This window comes from Camelus dromedarius, chromosome 14 (genome assembly GCF_036321535.1).
Source record: "Camelus dromedarius isolate mCamDro1 chromosome 14, mCamDro1.pat, whole genome shotgun sequence".
Lineage (NCBI taxonomy): Eukaryota > Metazoa > Chordata > Mammalia > Artiodactyla > Camelidae > Camelus > Camelus dromedarius.
The window spans coordinates 7,621,256-7,644,005 of NC_087449.1; the positions used below are offsets into that span (position 1 = coordinate 7,621,256).

Below are 22,750 nucleotides of genomic sequence, written 5' to 3' on the forward strand. Positions count from 1 at the left end.
TATCAGTATATAAGCATCATAAAATTAAACTGTTCATAAAATTAAACTGTTCTAAAAATCTAGAGTGATAAAGAATTTTACCTTTGTTCAGGTTTCAAAAATCTGTTCTCAATATATAAATATTAAAAATATTTAATTAAATATTAAAAATAGCTGAAAATAGTAAAAAACAAACCAAAACCCAAAATACCCCACAACCTCTGCCCCCTAAAAATAATTACAAAAAAAAACCCTTAATTGCCAGCCCTTAGAAACTGAATAGGTACTTAAGAAATATAATAGTGTTTATTCTGTGGCAAGCGTGAATCTCTTTGATACTCCAAATTTTTTATTGAAGCAGATACTGTTATTTCTCCCCATTTTACAGCAGAGGAAACTGAGGTGCCTAGAAGTTAAGTAACTTGCTCAAGGTATAAAACTAGTAAGTGGCACAGCCAGGATTCAGACTTAAGCCATCTGGTACAAGAACTCTTGCTATTCCAAGTATTGTCTGTGGACCATCAGCATTAGCATCACGTAGGAGTTTGTTAGGACTGAAGACTTTCAGGCTTTGCCCTAGACCTATTGAGTCAGACAGATACTGCTAATTTTAACAGGATGCGCAGGTGATGTCACATCGTACTGTGAGAAGCACTGATTGTGCTATAGTATCTTGAATATGGTTGCAACAGACTCAAGCTAGGTTTTCTGTCCCTTAGTTTTGTATCTTATAGGTAGTTTTGGGTAAATTATTCAGAAATCAATAATAAATTCTTATTATATCCTCTATGTGACAATTAAGCAGTATTGTTAAATGTAGGATTTTTTTCTCCCAAGTCTGTAGGCTGAAAACTGAGTTCTCTCTCTTTTTTTTTCCATTTGTCTTTCCTGTTTTTTCATTAATAATTCTAATATGGGTTCAAACCATTCACATGTGATATTTATAAGGTTAAAATACACAAAAATGGTAAGAACTAATGTGTATGCTTTCTGAAGAGCACTGAGAGAGCCATAAATAAAGTCTCTGGGGGTATTTTTATTACTTCCTTCTACCCATCCAACTATCCCTGAGTAGACAAGTTTCCACATTGAATTTCTTTCCATTTTTTGAATACACGGGAGTTTTCATTCACTGAATGAATTTTTTCTGAGTACATACTGTATAAGAATATTAAATAACTCCTTTTTTGTTTAAAATTGTCCTTTTTGTATTTTAAGTTTTAAGCTTCTCAGCGCTGAGCCAGGGTTTAGCCCTGAGAATGCTACCAGTGAAAAGAATCTAGAACTATGCTGCCCAATAGAGTAGCCACTGGCCACATGTGACTCCTTAAGTTGAAATGAACTGAAGTTAAATCTAAAAGTAAAATTCAATTCCTCAGGCACATGACAAGCTACCTTTCAAGTGCTCAACATCCTTACGTGGCTAGCAGCGACCACACTGGACAGTGCAGGTATGGAACATCTCCATCATTGCAGAGAGTTCTGTTAAGCAGTGCTGAGTCTAGACAGGGGTCATTACACTGTGTTGTAAAGCTACTTCTGATAAAGAGGTGAATCGACAGCATTCATATAATATTTTATATATATATATATATATATATATATATATGAAAATAACCAGGAGAATGAGGTAAGTACCCGAGAGAGGGAAAAAATTAAAATTAAATGGGAGCTCAGAGAGCTCAGTGGTTTGTCAGACTTATTTATGAATGACTCTAATATATGAAAATTACTTCTAAAATATTTTATGGAGACTCTATACTGATTCACAAGGTCTTTTTCCTTTATTTCTTAGTGAAATTTTACTAAATTTTACTTTGGCTTTGTTATGAATCTTTTCACAGGATTTTGTTGTCATTCTATTTTTTTTTTTCCATTCATGCCCTTTTTTTGTTAAGTTAACAATTTTAAGGCAGTCAATCCTTATTACCCTTATACTATTGACACCCAAAGTTAAAACCCCAAAATATTTTATTTCAAGATAAATTTTATAATCTGATTAGGGGAAATGCAAAGTACCTTAACTTCTATTATGAGTTTCATTTTGTCAGTATCCAGTTTTCCCTTAAGTTGGTCAATAGCATGCTGAACCTCAGTGATCTGGATGATAAGGTAATTCTGTATGAAATATATGAAGATGTCTTTATTTAGTATAATATGGATTCATTTTTTATTTTAATTGCCTTGCAAATATAAAGTACAAAGTGATATCAAATATCAAAAAAGCAAATCATGAAAATAACCTATTCCATAAAATAAACTTATTGCTTTAGGGTAATATTGAACTGTTGATTTCTTTAAATTTTATTTTGAGTTATAGTCAGTTTACAATGTTGTGTCAATGTCCAGTGTAGAGCACAATTTTTCAGTTATACATGAACATACATATATTCATTGTTGTATTCTTTTTCACCATGAGCTACCACAAGATCTTGTATATATTTCCCTGTGCTATACAATGTAATCTTGTTTATCTATTCTATATATACCTGTTGGAATCTACAATTTCGATCTCCCAGTCTGTCCCTTCCCACCACCCTCCCCCCTGGCAACCACAAATTTGTATTCTATGTCTATGAGTCTGTTTCTGTTTTGTATTTATGTTCATTTGTCTTTTTCTTTTCTTTTCTTTTTTAGATTCCACATATGAGCGATCTCAAATGGTATTTTTCTTTCTCTTTCTGGCTTACTTCACTTAGAATGAACTGTTGATTTTTTTATGTTTTAGGGACCACTTTCCTTTCGGGTCTACTACCATTTTCATGTATTATAAAAATAAACAGGTATTTATAAAAGTTACCATTAAATTAGCATCATAAAAACCAATAACTATTACTATAAGAGGAATAGACTAGGTTTAAGAAACTTAGCAAGGCTTTAGAAATTGGCATACTGGTTTATTAGCTGAATCAGATTAGAATTACTTTAAAATATTTAATAAAGAAATTGATCTAAAATGGTAAACATTTACTCATAGAAACAGAACAGATTGATGGCTGCCAGAGGTGGGAGGTGGGAACGGGGAAATGCGTGATGGTAGTCAAAAAGTATAAAGTTGTGGACAGAAGATAAATAAGTTCCAGGGATGTAATGTACAGCACAGTGACTATAATTAATAGTACTGTATTGTATATTTGAAAGTTGTTAAGAGAGTAGATCTTAAAAGTTCTTATCACACACACAAAAATTATAACTGTGAGTTGATGGATGCTAATTAAACTTATCGTGGTGTCCGTTTCATAATATATACATATGTCAAACCATGTTTCCACCTTAAACTAATACAATATTACATGTCAATTATACCTCAATTAAACTGGGAAAAATAGTAAACTTTTAATTTCATCACATCTAAAGGTAAATCTACACTCAATCATAATTAGCATATTATAATACATTTTGGATAAGTGGTATAAACTAACACAAATTAAACTGATAAATGGCCTCTGGAATTTGTTTTTTAATTATATGGTGGAATTTACTCAATTGAAAAATAAACTTCAGCAGGAGGGTATAGCTCAAATGGTAGAGTACATGCTTAGCTTGCACGAGGTCCTGGGTTCAATCCCCAGTACCTTCTCTAATAATAAACAAACAAACCTAATTACCACCCCCCTAAAAAAAACTTCATGTCTTTCATCTGTCAAGATTCAAGATTATTTAAAAAAAATGAATTGACCAAAATTTAATATAGTTTAATAATTTCTTTAGAATATCACTACCTTTAGATTCTGTCATTATCAAACCACCCTCCCCAATCCCAACTGAAGGAAAAGGAATGCAGTGATCACTATTACTTTCTTGACATACTTCATCAGGTACTTATTTCTTTCCCAGAGAATCAGAAAGTGATCCTTTCTCTGGCACAGAGGTAGATCCTAATTAGTCTAAGTCAGTGTATAGTGTTTCCTGGTAATTATGACCAATCCAGGGTAGGCCTGGTTGATCCCCATCCAGCTTAAAAGGGAAAGTTTTAAATATTTCATGCATCTGGGAGAGGCTGTCTCTTGTTCTGGAGGCACGTAGCCCTACTTGCCATAGGCAACTCTGATGGTATCATGAGGAAAAGCAGCCTTAGAAAGAAGCCGATACTGAAAATAACAGGGAGAAAATATATAATCAGAGGCACTTCGGCCCTTAAGGACATCATAAGCTGCTGATTGTTATTTCCTTAGTTCCCATTACATGAGATCATGAATTTACTTATTATTTCAGCCAGGTTTGTTACCAGTAGCCCAAAACATCCTAGATACGGTAACACTAACATTACAAAGCATGTATTTTAAACAGAACTTCTCTAACAGAATGTGAACATATTTAGCAGTACCTTAGAGTCTGTGATGTTTGCCAGATTCTTTGGTCTCATCTTGATCTCCCTGGCTTCAAGTTGCATGAGCAATTTTTTATAGTAAAGTTCCAAATCTTCTCGAAGTTTTGTTAAAATCTCCTCCAACGATGCTGTCAATTTCTTTGTTTCAATGTACTTTTTCTTCCAAATATCACAGGCTACGAAAAGAGAAAAGGCTATAGTTTGATTAAACTTTTCAACCTGAAGAAGACCCTAGAGTTAATTTAAACCATTCCTCTCCCCTCTCCCTCCCCTCTTATATGCTGAGGAAATTAGAGCTAAGATAATAAAAGGACCTGCCTACAAATATAATAAAATAGTGATAAATCCAGGAACCAAAACCAAGTTCTTCTTTAAGCTTGTAATTTTTTTTTAAGAAAATCTTTCTTAAAAATACTACTTATAGCAAAATGTTTATATTTTTAATTTTGATTACTTTTATCCATAATCTGATTTGAATTCACTATTTATATAATTAAAGCTAAGAAAGAAAAGGCAAAAATATATTTTTTCAGATTTTCTTTGTTTTTTTAGCCCCTAAAAAAACTTATTTTGTGAAATCAGCTGATTTTGATTTATCATTTATCAAAATTATTCCAAATATATCCCCAAACTTCCATAGAGCAGAATTTCTTAAACCTGAGACTTCTGATTGAGAATATTCAAAATGAAACTGCGCCAGTTTAGAGACATCAATGAGCATCTAAATATAAACTTAATAGGAATACAAACTGCAAGCTGGTATATCAGAATATGCTTATGTTTCTTTTTTTAAGATTATCAAAGAAATGAAAACCCCAAATTAAAAAATTCTATAAGGTGATTTAGTTAAAAATATATAACCATATATATATGTGTGTGTGTGTGTATGTGTATATATATGTGTGTGTGTGTGTATATATATATATAAAACTTTAACTGAAGATTTTAGCTATTCATTTCCCTCATGCCCTATATCCAACCCCTCAGCAAGGTCTACGAGTACCATTGCCAAAATACTGACTTCAGTCTCTGGCACGTTCTCCCTTCTTCAATGCTGCATTCCTCAGCAACCCACTCTCATCTTTTGAAAGCTGTGTTACCTTTTGAAAAGTCTCTCTGCTTCCACTCTTGCCCCTCAGGCTATTCCATACAGTAGCCATTTCTGACGTTTCTAAAATATTTTAAAAATCATGGAAATCTCTAGCTTAAAAATTCTCCAATGGCTTCCCACATTACTTGTAATAAAATCCAAATTCTTGAAGGAGCCTATCTGTTCCTTGCTGACCTTTTGATTTTCTCCCTCTACATTCCTCCTTATTTATCACACTCCAGCCACACTGGTCCTTAATTCTGCAAGCTTAGTTCTATCTCTGCACCTTGACTTTTAGTGTTCCTCCTGTTCAAACTCTTTTCCTCCATCTCTTTACATGCCTGCCATTTTATTAAACAGACCTGAAGGATATCTCCTCAGAGAAGCCTTCCTTGAACACCCCAGCTAAAACATCTCTCCGGTTCCATCCCTCTTTACTTCGCTCTTTTAAATGGATTTCATGGCTCTAATCAGTAGCTGACATTGTCTTACTTGTTCACTGTTTGTCTCCTCCCATTAGAGGCAAGTTCCTCAAGGGCAGGGCCATGTTTGACTTGTTTACTGCTGTATCCCCAGCATTTACAACAATGCTGAGAAGTCAGGCGCATAGTAGACTCAGTAAACATTTGACAGCTGATACATGCCTTTTATCTAGAAACATTCCTGTTGAAATAGAAAGTGACGAATCATTTCCATTTTATAAATAGAAAGAGTGAGGCACAAAGAGGAGAAACAACTTGCCTAAGTAAAAAGATTATTCTGGTATTAGAATCCTGGTCCTGTGATCTCTAATCCATTACTCAAATTTGATAAAATCGCTCTTTAACAGTACAACAAGGCCAGATCATTGCCACCACTTCTGCGATATACTTTAATTACGAAGTAGAACCTGAAGAAATACCCCCTGACATTGTCCATAACCTCCAGGCAAACCTAGTACTGAAGCAAGAGTTTTGCTGTGAATTAACAATCTTAAAAGCAGTTAATCCCCGTATATACCTTTTACCCTTTTTATCCTCAGATACAACCCAAAATACAGGCCTCTCAAATTATTTAACATCTCTCAAACCATTTTCCTATACTGCCTCCACCTTGGCTCATTTTTCCATTTCTACCATCCTAACAACACTTTCTAATTCTTTTGCCGGGAAACTATTTTTCCTGCCTCATTTATCTCATTCATTCATTCATGCATTCAGTTTAGCAAAGCAGACAGACACACGTACCAAAAAACTGAGCACCTAGGAAGACTAAGGCACTGAAAGAAGGCTTCCAGAGTGATACCCAAGCTGAGATTGAAAGACTAGTAGGAAATAGCCAGGAATGGGGGAGAAGGGAGCGGAAGGAGATAGGAAGAGATGCAGACGACAGAGGGATAACAATGCCTGACGGCCTGTAGCCCAGAGGCGGCACGCTCCAGCTTCTAGGGTGTCTACCACTTTTCCTGGAAGCCCTCCTTCCTCTCCTCCATCTAATTTAGGCGTTTTCTACCTCCATACTCCTATGCACAGGATTTGTAACTCCTTTATCCCAGCAGTCATCGGGATGTATCACTACTACTGAACTTGACCATCATTTCCCCACTGCACTGAAAGCACTTTGAAGGCAGGGACAAAATTGTGTTGGCCTATTAGTATCTCCTCCATAGAACAGGGGCTAAATTCAGTAGGCACTTAATAAGTACTTCATTCATTAATAAATGAATGTTAAAATGAATAAACAAATGTAAATTTAAAAAAAATTGAATTTTACTAAAAACATGTTGTGTTTATTATATAAAGTAGAATTAAACAATGATTTCACCTTTCCTATACTGAACTTATATCTATATGTACCACTTAAGCTATACTAGTAAAATAGTAAACATTATCATTTTATCATTTACTCCAAAGGCATAAGTTATGTAAAATTTGAGTTTCCTTTATAGTGATAAAAGATGTGTAACAAACTTTACCATGATATTGCTTCAATTTGCCTTGTTCAAATAGCCTTTCAGCTTTTTTTATTAGTTCTCCTCTAATTCTTTCCAGATATCTTCTTTCTTCCTTCACTTGTTTCATTTGTTCGATAATCTTCTCTCCTAAAGGATTATAACCCATACTCATCAATGTCTAAAAGCTAAAAGATGGTTCATATCCTAAAATACAGATTAGAAAACTAAGAAGTGCTTAAAACAGCAAGTATACATTTTACTGTTTTTCTAGCTGCAGTATAGCATTTGCCACCATGGAAAACACTGAGAAGTTACTTCGGTAAATAAGAGTGATACACAGGGGACCTATATATATGTAAACAATACAGTATGTCTTTTCTGCATTTATATTCATGTAGAGAAACTAGGTAAAGCTCATGTAGTTATACTTCTTGGCTTAATTCTTTAAGTGACTTTATCTTGGGTCCAAAGTTCTTGTACTTAAATCTTACATGGAAAATGCATATATTAGAGTATATACTTAAAAAGCAGAAACAATATTAATGACATACATATGCAGTAATCAACATAATAGTTACATACCTTAAAATAATTTAACTTTTTGTGGTAAAATATACATAACTAACCATTTTAACTATATTTAAATGCACAGTTCAATGGCATTGTACACATTCACAGTGTTCTGCAACCACCACCCTCATTCATCTCCAGAACTTTTTTATCTTCCCAAACTGAAACTCTGTACCCACTAAGCTATTAACTCTCCATTCACATTATTCAATTTTACTTCACAAAATCATCTGTACTTACAGTATTATCATACTTACTCTCAATCTGTAATAAAGAGATATCAGTTATTCTTGGAGAAAGAACAGGTCGACAAGGAACTGAAGGAAAATCAATAAGATCTGGTAGGGTGAGGTACTCGGTTTTACTTATCTGTAAGCAAACATGAAAATCAGGGCGATCTGGTAGGATGACACATCTGTAAATATCCGATAATGCGCAACAGCAATGCACTGTTTTACTTATGTGGTGATGAACTCCCAAATCTGCCTTTGTAACTAGAGACCCTGTCTTGTGCTTTAGCTTCCTCATTCCACTATTACTTGGATATTATACACAGGAGCTTTAAACTTAAAATTTAAAAAGAAGGGGAAGAAAAGAATCCATATTCCTTTCTAAACATGACTTCCTTCCAAGATTTCTAATTTCAGTCACTTGTTATGACAACTTTTAAATGTTGCTCAGATGCCTATTGATTTTTTTTCATCTTGAGCCAATTCTGATCATTTATATTTGCTTAGAGAATTAGAAATCTTATCACATTTTTAAATTTTAGCATACATTTTACTCATATTATTTTATCACCTCTGTATTTGTGTTATATTGCCTTCATCTCAACTAATTGTTGTGTTTCTACCTGTTTTTGAGAAACCACCTCATGCCTTGCCAATGTTGACGTTTCTCCCACTACCACTTTGTAGATCTTGAATTGCTTTCAATCCTACTGGGCTTTTTACTTCTGGAACTTAATAGTTTCTACTTTTAACTTCATTAAGCCCTCACCCCTGCTTTTTTGTTTCATTATTCTTTTCTAGTTTATTGCATTTTATTTTCTTGACTTACAAGGTCAGGTTCCCATGTGATAATGGCAACTACCTAAATTAAATTAAATCCACATATGCTTTCAACTACTATAAAGGGAAAGCAAATAAAATCACCCATAATTTATGTCAATAGCATAACTAGAATACAGGATCTTCAAATTTACATATATTTTAATTCACATGTAAGTGTGGAAATAAATACCTTAGACCAGCAGAGTGTGCTCAGGGGCCCACATCTGAGCAGAGTCAGATGGGGACTATGCATTAGAGAACACTACACTCAGACAACACAGTAAACATCATCACAATTTAAAGGAGAGGGTCCTGCATGTGGTGGAGGAATACTGAGAGTAAGGATATGAACTGGCAAATCAGAGCCCTTTGTATGAGGAATCCAAAAGAAAGGGGCTTTTAAAACATAGGGAGCCAAAGGTGGTAATTAAGAGAAGACATAACTATTGGATGAGAGGAAATGCTTTGGAAGCAAGAGCTGCTCCTTCAGGGTTAGATGGTAAGACAAAAGAAAGTGGTCACGATAAGAGCTTTGTTGAACTAAATTAGTAGGAAAGAACCCAAAGAAAGAAGACCACTTCCCCTAAAGACCTCATCTATTTAAAAATACATAAATAACTGCATTTCACTATCACAGAAGAGAGCACTCAATCTATGAACTAGAATAAACCACCGGAACACCACTCCCTCTCTGTAAGAACACCTGCTGCTATTCAAACAGAAAAATTCAACACAAATGAACACAGAAAACATCTACAAAATAATCTATCATCCAAAGTTGCTTTTTGAAAACCCACAAAATTTAGAACTAAAAAAACCCAAAACAAAACCAGCAGCAAAGAAGCAGAGAAAAGCTTAACAATATTCCCAACATAGACTAAAATACTTTTAGATACTAATGAATACTATAAATAATAAAATTAGAAACTCAGAATAAAAATGAAAAAAAAAATAGGAAGACGTAAAATGGAAATTGACCAAACTGAAGAAAGAAATTAAAGAAAAAACAGAATTATCTCAGAAATAAATAGCAGGTATCCAAAAAAGGAAAAGGTATGATAAATAGGTAAGATACGGTAAGGGTAATGGAGAATAGAGCTAAAAGGACAAAGAAAATGAAACATAAAGAAAATAGTAAACTGGATCAGAGAGAAAGTAATAGATAAAAGGTAAGGAAGACCTAAGAGGAGACTAGTTAGGGTCCCTGGGGGGAAAACATGGAATGGATCTGCTATTTAAATTTTTTTCTAGAATTAAAATTTCTTGAAATAAAAGAAGTCCTGATCTGCATACTGGAAGGGCCCACTGGGTATCCAGAAAAACCGAACTTAGAACTCTCAACTGAGACATAGCTTGATAAAACTACCGCACATTAGAGGAACGCTCTGGCTTTCCAGACAAAAATACCCAAGCCAGTTTACAAAGAAAAGAAAATCAGGTTGGTATCATACTTCTTAACAGTAACATATAAAACAAGACATCAGTAGAGCAACATTTTAATAAACTCAAGGAAAAATTGTGTAAACCAAGGATGTTACAGCCAATCAAGCTATCCTTCCAGTATCAAGGCTCTAAAGCAGGAATAAGCAAATTTCTCGTGCAAAAGACCTTAGAGTTAGTAATTAAGGTCTTGTGGGCCACATATGGTATTTGTCATAATTCTTCTTTTTTTCAACTTTTTTTAAAATGTAAAAAACGTTTTAGATCCCAGGCCTCACAAAACAGGCTGCAGGCACTATTTGCCTACTCCTGCTCTAGACAAAGTTTTAAATGCGCAAGAAGTAAGGGACTGTACTTACGAGCTTTTCCTTGTAAGTGGAACTTAACCGAACCAAGAAATGATTGAAAAGTCTTCTGCAAAACAACTGGCAGTAAGTGCTGAACATATTTAATTATAGATGTGAGACTAAAACAAAAGTGAGGGAGATAAGACCAGAAGCAAAGCCCATAAATGTTCTGTTCTTTGACAAAGTAGAAATAACACAACTGAAAGTATATGAGAGGAGAAAGGAGAGGGAAAGATTATTTTTTAATTGCCCTGAATACAAAAGTAGGACTCAGAGAATAATTTTAGAGGCTACAAACCAAAATTAGGAGCATAAATTTAAAGAAGGGAAAAACGAGGGCTAGGAATACTAGCATAGATTTGTATTAGTATAAAGTAAAACATTAGAACAAAGATTCAACCTTCCCAAATACTGAGGAGCGTAGTTCAAATAAACTGCATAACAACACACAGTAACTAAAACATAAAGTAAAATGACAAATCTGAGGTCCAACATATAAGTCTTAGCAATAACATAAGTGGACATAACTCATCTACTAAATGAAAACGACTTTCAGGCTGGCTCACATAGTAAAATCCAACTCCAGGCAGTCTGCTCAAGACATACCTAAAACAAAGCAATTCAGAGAAGCTGGGGGGAAAAAAAAGTGGAGGAGGAAGATAGGAATACACCAAATAAATGTAAACACAAAGAAAGGAGAAGTTTGTATCTTGATATGTGATAAGGGAGAATTCAGGATGAAAAAGCATTTAATGAGTCAAAGAAGGACACATCACAATGCGAAAGTGATATTAATATTCACATAAGAATAACTTTGTGCCTGACAATATATATAAATCTAAATAAATAAAAAAACTATATCACAGGAGATTCTAATATACTATTCTCAGTCCAAGACATAGAAAGAAAATGTGGGAAAAAAGAAGGATATGGAACACTTAAACAACATATCAAGCAAGGTACACCACAGACAAGCACAGAGTAGGAGAAAAATTTACAACATACATAAGCATCAAAAGACTACCTTCCAGAGTATATTAAAAACTCCTACTAATCAGAAATACATGGCAGACAACACAGTAGAAATACCTGAAACAACAGCTCAAAAAGCAGTTACCAAAACAGAGTCCACAAAATATAAAAACAAGATCAACTTTATGGGTAATCTGGGAAATACAAACCACAGTGAAATAGCATTAAGCTTCCCACCAGATGGAAAATTTTTAAGGTGTGAAGATAGCATGTTTTGTTAATATCCAGCAACAATAAAAAAAATCATTCGCTAAAGATGGCATGCCTTTGCTCCCAAACTCGAAGGCTCTGAACTGTGAGTCTCCTATCAGGGCTTGTCTCAGACCCCATTCCGCATTCCAATCTACTACGTAGCAAGCATCACTGGACCTGATGGATGTTAGCACACAAGTGGCAGCACTGCTTGCTCTGTCTCTTGGATCACCTTGTGAGCCTCCTCTTGCTTTGGGCCCACTCAAAGTTGACAGTCCTTTGGATTACTTGATTTAAAAAAAAAAAAAAAATGGAGCAATGCATCTGAATGCAGTAAATCTCTCTCCAAATTCCAAAGAGGTCCATTAGGTGACTCATTCTCCATGGTAGCTGGGGCAAGGCACAAAAACCTGGCTTTTACTTCAAAGGGCATATCTCATCATGTCCCAGAGCATGAAACCCTCAGAAATCTCACTGAATTGCAGGCTCCTGAATTTTCTTGAGGGTTATCGCCCTTCCTCTACATGGAAAATTAGAAAACTTAGACATTTTAGTCTGCAGTTTCATTTCACTTTCAGTATAAATATTATTTTGCAATGTAACATCTAAACGAAAATTTAAAATTCATACCTGATTGTCTTCTCTTCTAATGATATTAACTCTATCATCTTCATTTTTCCAAAGAAACTGACTTAAAGGAAACGACAGATTTGAAAGTCATATTAAAAAATGATTCCATGCATATTAACTTTTCATGTCTTAAATTTTTATTCAATATTCTAGAAACACAAATAAAACATTAAAATTTTAAAAAGTCAGCTTGAACCATGATCTTTCAAACTCATAAAGGATTAACATAAACTACATTTAGTATGAGTTATAAAACAACATTTCATTATAGCTAAATTCAAGTCACAGTCCAATATCTATAGCAAGGTAAACTAACTGCAAATTTTGTAAACATACTTTGTTTATAGTTCTTTTGTGGCTAATTGTTTAGAGAATTCCTTATCTTAATTTCAGAAGACTATATGCAAAACTGTGGTTTAAGTAGTATAATTTTGATTGAAATAATACCAATGTGAAACTCAAGCATAATGATTAGTTTACTAATAACCAAGAATCTAAGAGAGGCAGAAAAGCTAGTTCTAAGAGAGGCAAATGAAGACAGAAACTTTTCTGTCATTAGATTGCCCTGATGACAAAGGATTACAACAGAAGCAATTTAAACAACAAATTACCCCCTCATTAAATTAGAGAGAAATATTTGTCTATAATAGTAAAGATCAGAATTAAGATAATTATAACTAAAAATATCACTAATTTTACTCATATTTTTGTTCTAACTAGAAGTCTTCATAACTTGGCCTGGATATCTCACTTTTTTCTTATAGATTTAGATTATGACATGTAGAATCAACATCCATACTAATTACCTTTTTTTGCTGCTACAATAATCATTATCTGAATCTTCCAGTGATCCTGGCAATTCAGAATTTCCCACTTGATTTTTTCCGGTCTGGGTTTCACTTGGAGTGGTTTTTCCCCCAGCTGATGTTGATGTTCATCCATAGCAAATAAAGTTCATAATATTAAGAAAATACTAGAATAATTTTTTGTTTTTATATGTACATACTATATATTCCTGTCACATGTTTCAGATTCTCCATGAATTTTACTATACCTGATATAAAGCAATAATTTCCAAACTGAATTTCATAAACCATTAGCTTATATGAAAGGAGAATTCTTTGGTCCATGCAGTTTGGGAAAAATTGGATTAAACAATCCCAACAGGAACAGAAATCACACACACACATCCCCCCACCCACCCACACACACACACACACATCCCTATTGCAGGATTTCTCTGTTTTTATGTACAGTGTGAAACTGCAAGAGGGGGTAAGTTGGGTTTTACTCCAACTTAGTTGTCTTTAGAAAGCTTTTGCCGAAAGTGTCTTTTACAATAGTATTCTGAGGATCCTTCTTTGGAAAGCACTGGTATAAATACAGAGCATATATGTCATTTGTTATTTCATATACATTTCCATTTATAAAACCTCCCTTCATATGAAAAGAACTTCTCCATATAGGAAAACCACACAATGTCTTTAAAACATTAACACCAACACTCCACATGATCTATGTGAACAAAAGATCTATGAACCTGGCATTGTTATGCAGATTTTTTTCCCCTTGGAGAAATAAAGTTGTTCTTTCAATTTAGAAAAAATTAGAGTCATGTTAATATTTGAAAAGTTATTTTACAAGAGTTGTCACAATATTTTGCAAACTGAAGCCCATATTGGTTTAATTTTAGCCTGGTTGCTACCACTTATTTCCCAGCTGGCATTGGAATAGTCATTTAAGGACAACAAACAGGGATTTTCTAAAAGATACATTCAAGGCAAAATGAACAAAGAATGGATGTATCAGCTGTTTAAAGGCTAATAGTAACGTACCACTCCCCTCACCTGTCCCAAAAAAGAAATAACAATGCAAAACTAAATAGATTCTGAGTTACATTTTGGTAGGAATACAGGGCATGTATCTCTTATAGCTAATTATAGGGCATGATGCAATGCACCATTCAATTCCATACGCAATTTAATAAGAAAAAGAAAGCAGGTCTATTTACTTTTGAAAAAAAACAGTGTTTTGAGAACAATAGTAGATGTCCATATAAAACATTACAGATGCACAGAAAAGGGAGTAATAACTGTGAAACTATGTTTTGAACTGTGAAATGTTTGCCTGGCAAAGAAGAGAGAAAGAGGAATTTAAGCAAAGAAAATGGCACTTGCAAGACAAAGTACTTACGTATAACAGCATTTTTGGCAATAGTGAAAAAATTTCAGTGTTACTCTAGCACATTGCTGTGAAGCGTGGGCTTTAGTCAAACACACAAGAGCTCAGATCCTGGCATTATGACAGCAGGTGTGACCGCAGGTAAGTTGTTTCTCTAACTTCAGTTTCTTTATCTCTAAAATGGCACCGTGCATGTGAAGCACTCAGCACAATACCCAATCCTTAGAAGTCTCTAGACGTCAAGCTCTGATTTCTATTCCATTGCATTTCCAAGTTCAGGTCTTTATTACCTCAGTCTCCATATTGTCACCTATGTTGTTTCTCTAGAACTGAAATCCAAACATGCCACTCCTATTAAAAACTTCAGATGGCTTCCCATTGCCTACAAAATATTTTAGCTTTGCAAGCAAGGATCTTACGGATCAATCCCTACCTACCTCCAGTTGTACTACAGGGTACTTCTTTCTCCCCTTCCTACCACCAAACTGCAATAATAATAGTACTATTACTAATAATACCTAAAAATTGTTGAACCAACAACCACATTAAACAAATTCCGAAAGCTCCATCCGTATCATAACCTATATGAAGAAAGTCTTCTGGAGTTAGGCAGTGAACAATCTACATGGCTGAACATTTGTAGCCCTAGGTTTGAAGTCAGAGTATGAAGCGTTCTCTACGCTGTCTTAAGGAATGTGGGCCTTAAACAGTAATCAGAGAGACTTTCAAGGGTTTTTTAAGTAGGGAGATAAATAATTCTACTTGAAATAAGAAGAATGATGCTGACAGCACTCAAGAGGATAGATTGGAAAGGAGATTATATAGTACAAGCAAGGAGGCTAGGCAAGGTAGTTTTTAAGGTTCCTTTAGACTAAGAATCTATCATTCTACAATAAGGAAATTTTCAAAGCTCACAGTCTGAACAACTGGATGAATTATGAAGTGAAAGAAGTTAAGCAAGCATACTGGTTTGGGGGCAATGACAGAGTTGAGTATTACACATGTTAAAGTTGAGGCATGTCAAAATGTAGAGATGTGTAGCACTGACCCATGGGAAAGAACAAAAGATAACTAATGGAAGAGACTATCCATTTTAACATGCAAAAATGGGTAAAGCAATACTTCTCTCCTCCTTCATTAAAGGACTTACAAAACGTTCTGTGCATATTCCTACCAGCCATATTTGATGATGTCACAATGTTAGAGCTCAGATATTTTGTATTCTCAGGCACTACTAAACAGAAGCTTGACAATTTTAAGAAACTGCACAACTGTCATCAATAAATGGTAATGTACATATGGAAAAAAATTAAGGAACTCCATTTCACATTACACATAAAAATTAATTTCTGATATATTAAAGAACTAAATGTGAAAGGCAAACCATAGAATGTTTGTAATATAATACAGGACCCAATTTTCATAGTCTCAGGGTAGGAAAAAAGAATTTTTAAAGAAGGCATAAATAGCATTAATCATAAAAGAAAATGGCAATAAATTTGACTATATTAAAACTTAAGAACTGCAGTTCCACTTCTGCTTAGAATGTAGAATGTCAAAAGAGTCCTCCCACCTGAACAAGGAGAAACACTTATATAATCTTCTTGAACTTATATAATTCTTCTTGAACTCATCAGAGTTGAGGTAGCAACGAATCAGATTTCAATTCCCTCGAAAGAGAAAATAAACTAATTGTTTCATTTCTGGCAGAGCACAGAAGGAAGTGGTAACTGTCTTAAAAGAAGTAAGAATAAAACAGCTAAAGTCTTAAGGAACTCTAAAGGCTAATGTGGGCTATCAAGACAATCTGTAATCTCTCATCCCTAGACACTAAAGATAGTCAATACTTAATAGCTAGCTCCTTCCATGTGCCTGTATCACATGCTCACAAGAAAGACTGGAGGCAGGGCAGGAGACTCAAAAGAGCCATCAATGGCACACAGGTATGAAATGTCATCCTCTTAACACTCCTCTCTCACACAAAGCAAAAGCCTTAAGCCAATGGGGAGGAGTAGGAAACTCCCGTCCTAGGGTTCAGACAAAAATCCACTGGCTCTGGAGGAAAAATGGAAGCAAAAGCCATCTACCCTAGAAGGAAAAGCAGATAACTTCCCTTCCACCAACAGTAGCCTTGTAAAGTCTTACCACTGAGGAGGTGGTAGGAAATCATCCCACCACCAGTCCTAGGAAAAGGCAAAAGGAATTGTAGAAGCAAAAGCTGCCAGGATCATCTTGGGTCCAGGATCACATACATAAAAAGCATAGATTTACTGGGTGAGGGGAAAGAAACTCTCCTAAATTTAAAAAGTCATTTTCCCCTTATTTTTAAACTCTTTAAATGATAACTCACAGTATAAAGTAAAAATGGTAAAAAAAAAATATATATATAGAGTTTATAACATATGTAGAAGTAAGATGTATAATAACAATACCACAAAAGATTTGAGGGAAGAAATAGATTTATACTGCTAAGGCTCTTACACTATATAAAAAGTTGTATGTGTCTTGAAAGTATACTTGAAATTAAAGGTGTATAATGCACAGCCTAGAGAAACTTTCTTAAAGGACTAGATAGTAAATATTTCAGATTTGCAGACCATATGGTCTTTGTCACAACTACTTAACTCTGTAGTACAAAAGCAATCATTGACAATATGTAAACTACAGGGCACAGGTGTGGTCCAATAAAAGTTTATTTATAAAAAATAGGCCATAGGGCATGGATCAAAATTTAAAAAATAACAATAGGTGTTTGCTAACCTCCACTCTACAGTAACAACGTTTTTTAAAATGAGGAATAACTAATGAACCAATAGTAGAGCTAAAATTGAACGATAAAACAACTGCTCAATCAAGAAAAGCCAAGAAAATAAGAAAAATAAAGAAAATAGAAGAGATGAGACAAACATAAAATAAATAGTAAGATGGTAGATTTAAAACTAACCACGTCAATAATTGCATTAAATGTAAATGGTCTAAACAGCCCTAATAAAAGGCATAGATTGCCAAACTGGGTTAAAAAGAAAGATTTAAATATGTGCTGTTTACAGGAAATCCATTTTGAACGTAAAGTCAGATAAAAGTAAATGAATGGAGAAAGATACGCTATGTAAATATTAATCAAAAGAAAGCTAGAATGACTGTATTAATATCACACTGAGTGAACTTCAAAATAAAGACTACTACCAGAGATAAAGAGAAACATTACATAATAATATAGGGAACAATTCATCAGAAAACATAATAATCCTAAGTGTGCATGCATTTAATAAAGCACTTTTAAATAAATAAAGCAAAACTGATAGAAAGTTGAAAATGTCAATACTTTTATCTCTGTAATTGTTAGGGCATGTTGATAAAACTTAAGGATTTCTTTCATCAAAAGAATCATAAACAGAATAAAAAGACAAGCCACAAACTAAAACCTAGAATGAATTATATACAAACACACACACACACTTGCTGGAAAAAATACATGTACATAAAATGAACAAATACTTAACATAAAATGGGCAAAACATTTGAATAAAGACAAATCCAAATGGCCATTAAACATATGAAAAAATGTTCAACCAAAGAGAATCATTAGAAAAGAAAAAGAAAATGTCTGGAATTAAAAATTCAGTGTAAGGGTTTAACAGCAGATTAGCTAAAGAGGGAATCAGTAAGCTAGATTTGGTAGAAAGATCTGACACAAATTATCCAGAATGTGGTCTGATAGAATGGCAAGAGTATGGTTCAATAGGAACTTTCAGACATTGCTGCTGGGTACGACCACTTTGGAAAACACGTGGAAATTATTTAGCAAAGTTGAACATGTGCATTCAATGCTAATGCTAGGTATATACTATTTTTAGATCATCTTGCACATGTGCATTTAGGAGTCATGTACAAAATCATATGTTCGCCCCAAACAGCAAACCAAATGTCCATCAGCAGATAGGTAAATAAATTATGATATAGTCATGCAATAGAATATTATACAACAATAAAAAGAAATGAAATAGTATTATATAAGACAACGTGGTTGAATCTTACAATTACAGTGTTGAATAAAAGAAGAAAGACCCAAACGAAGTGCTTTCAATATGATTCTGTCTAAATAAAATCCACGAGAGACAAAACTAAACTGTGTTAAGGAATGCATAATCAGGTTGTAAAACTATAAAGAAAAGCAAGAAAATAATTATCTCAAAAAATCAAAGTAGTAATTATCTCTATTGGGGAAGGAGGAGGATGTGACCAGAAAGAGCATGGAATACAAGGTTGGAAAGTCCTTTTAAGAAGAATAGTGAAATAAGCCAGACAGAGAAAGACAAATATCATATGTTACCACTTATATGTGGAATCTAAAAAAGAAAACAAATGAATGAATTTAAGAATAATAATAACAACAACAAAAACATTACCTTAGAAACAGCCATTAAACTTCTAAAAAAATAACAGGACAAATGCATGAAGCTATATTTAGAAAACTGTTACTTGCAGCACTATTCATAATAAGAATATTAATATGTGGTTGTATAAATAACTTATACCACAAGGGAATGCTATAATGATGTAGATCTACATTTAGTGACATGAAATGTGTATGATAATATTCTAAAATAAAAGAAGAACATTTAAAAGAGTTTGTATGTGTCCTCACTTTTTAAAAGTTAAAAAAATATTTATACACACAAGAACTGAAAAAAAAGGGAAGAATATACACCAAAATACTGACAGATACTAACAGCTATCTCTGGATGGTGGAATTATTGTTAATCTTTATTTTCTTCTTTATACTTATTGGGGTTTCTAGAACTTTTTAAAATGAGCATACACTAGATTCTGACTTAAATTATAGTTAATTTTTTTGGTGTGACGCACCAAAAAATTAATACTATTTAAAAATTACACTTACGTAACATACATAGGATTAAATACTCTCACCAAAGATTTTTGGAGGTTTTGTGCAAGGAGCATAGTTCAGGAAGTTGGCCAGTAGCCCAGGGGATGACATATGACACCACTCATGACTGTATGTAGTGTCATTGTCCACTTCACTAGCTACCTGATCTTGTACTTTTCAGGAATAATAAAATTCCACTCAGGTGTTTTTCCATTTAACTTCTAATTGATATCATGATGGGAAAGCTGTATTTAACATTGCAGGGACATGCCTAGATAAAGAAGGAAGTAAAGACTCTTACTGAGCATATTAAATATGCCTAAGATTAAAGAAGGGGCTGAGGTTGGAGCATCACTGAGTATAGTAAAAGCTGATAAGAACTGCTATAACTGAAGATGAAGAAAATGCAACCAGTTAAGAATAAGTGTATTTTGCGGCTGTAATGAAGGTTGTCGTTAGTTTGGGGGAAATTCATTTAATTCATAAATGTTTAGTATATTTGCTTTTCTAACACAATTTATTTCCTGTATGCAATAAGGTAAAAAAGTTCAACTGACTTTTTTTCAATTCTTAAGAGTGTAGTACCAGTTTTATTTTCATGATTATAAGTTTAATTTTAATTTTTTAAATTACCTACCACTTTTTAAGAACTGACATCATCAAATTAATGAGTATAAACAGAAAAAAATTTTAACTCTTTGGAATATAAATGTATCCCAACATTAAAGTTGTTTTGCTTTGGTTTGATACTGTTTTCCTGGCTAAGATCCTTGTGGACTTATTAATAGCAAGGTTTTATACAGCAATCACTTCCTTTTTCTTCTCCTTTAGCCTTAACTTTATCTGAAACTATTATAAATGGTGGTAGAGTTTATTTAAGTGCCGTAGTGTATTTTGATTTTATTTTAGCATAGAACATAAATTGTCTTTTTTTCCTCCCAACTGGCAAAACTATTTTTAAATATCTCCAAATTGAATTGTAGCTTTCCTCCTGTACTGCCTGTATTTGTAAGGCTAGATTTGCCCAGAATTTGTTCACAGACCTGACTACTAAAATGTACTATAACAACCTCTTTGTCTTTCCCATTCCAGTTGAAATCACCTTCTTTCTGATTCTTGTTAAGAAGCTCTTTCAAAGTGTTTTCTAGAAAACTGGGGTCTGTTCCATGTTCTTCCTTTGACAAAGTTACACTAACTGGTCTGTGGATTATTCCATCAGCAACACCATTATTAGTCTGCCGCCCATCTAAAGAAACTGTTGATGATGCTGAATAAATATTTCCTAAATGATCCATTATAGGAAGCAAATATAATTCTGGTTGAAGAGCCTAAAACATACAGGAAATTATAAAAATTAGTTTATAATTTAAAAACAGTAAGTTAAATCAATTCGTATAAGTTTAAAATGTCACATTACATACATATGGAGGAGCAAATGATTTGAGTTTCAGTTCTGATTCTTGCTTTGCCTTCACCTAAAAATAAATAAATGAGAAAATAATTAAAGCTTTTTAATATTTTTCAATCATTTTTACCCTTTTTTGTGGAAGGCATATATCCGTGACAAAAAAAAAATCAAATTTAAAAGCTGGTAACTAAGGTTAGATTCTAGAAAATGTAGAATGTAATTCTATTTCTATTCATTGTACGAAACATAATAGAAATTCTATGCATTTAATAATGGTAATTGTGGCTATCACTTGCATGAAGTCACTATGTGCCAGGCACTATTCTACATGCTTTACATATAAAGCTCAGTTAATCCTCACAATACTATGTGACAGGCACACATATTACATGGAGGTCACAGACGAGACTGAGGCAAAGAGAGGTTAAGTAACTTGCCCAAGATTTTACAGCTAGGAAGTTTCCAAGTCAGGATTCAAAACCAGATCATTCTTTGTAAACTTTATTTTCTAAATATTCAATCCATAGAGTCAATCTGTTACTCATCTATTCATTCAACAAGTACTGAGGGCATATTATGTGTCAGGTAGTGTTCTATGGGGTGGGGATACACTGGTAAACAATGCAAAGTCCTTGCTCTCATGTAGTTTATATTCTACGTGGGGCAAGCAGATATTAAATAAACATGATTTAAGATAGTTCTATGTGATTAATGAAAATAAAACAGAGTGATATAATAGAGAGGAATTAGAGAAAGAATATCTGAAAACTAAGCTGTTGGAGAAGGTCCTTTTGAAAAGATAATACTTGAGAACTGAATTATGAAAAGAAGCAGCAAGCTATTTGAAAATCAGGGGGAAGTGATTTCCAGGCAATTGCAAAGATGGTAAAATAGAAATAAGCTTGCCATATTTGAGGACCAAAGGAAGGTTTTTGTGGCTAAAGTGCAGAACCAAGGAGAAAATAGTAGTGAATAACATGCGAGAGGCAGCTTGTTCCTGAGGCCCTCCTTATCTCTCGACTAACTGCTGCAAAAGTCTTCTGGTTACAGTTCCCGCCTCTAGTCCCCTAAGGCTCTCATCATGTCATCTCTTGCTCAATAATTCCAAAGCTTCAGGAAAAAAAAAATCCAAATTCATTATTCTGGCATTCAAGATCTTCAACAAACGACTTTTGCAACTTGTCTACTATTCCCTTTCACAGTCAATGCGCCAAAAAAAAGGGCAGCACTCACTCTTTCCTAGTTGTTTACTTTGCCATTTCTATGCTCATTCTATTTTCTCTGCTCCGATTCTCCCACCCAACATCTTTGCAAGATCAAACTTTCATCTGTCAAACTCCAAACTGAGTATTACCTCTTCCTCAAAGTTCTCCATCTCCCCTCTTCTCTGGCTGGAAGTAATCTTTTTTTCTTCTGAATACACAAAATATGCTATTTTAATTACTTATATATTTTATCTTCACTACTACACTGAATAATAGTCTTTAAGGGCAGGATCCATATCCAATTATTTTTTTCTAATTTTATATATAGAAAAACATCAATAAATATTTGTTAAAAATAATAAAATATTAGAAGAACTGTAGAAGTTGACTTAAATAACTGTTAGGTCCCTGTCAATCTAGAATTCTGTGATTGATATTGTATAGTTTTACATATCATGAAAGAGAACAAA

At 33.7% G+C, this 22,750-nt stretch overlaps 1 protein-coding gene across 1 annotated transcript in view; it reads right to left on the reverse strand.

Annotated features, from left to right (window-relative positions):
• SPATA1 (spermatogenesis associated 1) overlaps positions 1–22,750 on the reverse strand; it is a 35,142-nt gene that overhangs the window by 4,852 nt on the left and 7,540 nt on the right. Inside the window, exons 4-11 of the mRNA XM_064493392.1 lie at positions 21,089–21,142; positions 20,770–20,995; positions 13,402–13,516; positions 12,596–12,656; positions 8,160–8,271; positions 7,354–7,479; positions 4,307–4,485; positions 1,999–2,097 (exon numbers count right to left, since the gene is read on the reverse strand). Coding sequence (XP_064349462.1) covers positions 1,999–2,097; positions 4,307–4,485; positions 7,354–7,479; positions 8,160–8,271; positions 12,596–12,656; positions 13,402–13,516; positions 20,770–20,995; positions 21,089–21,142 — 972 coding nt within the window. The remainder of the gene's footprint in view (positions 1–1,998; positions 2,098–4,306; positions 4,486–7,353; positions 7,480–8,159; positions 8,272–12,595; positions 12,657–13,401; positions 13,517–20,769; positions 20,996–21,088; positions 21,143–22,750) is intronic.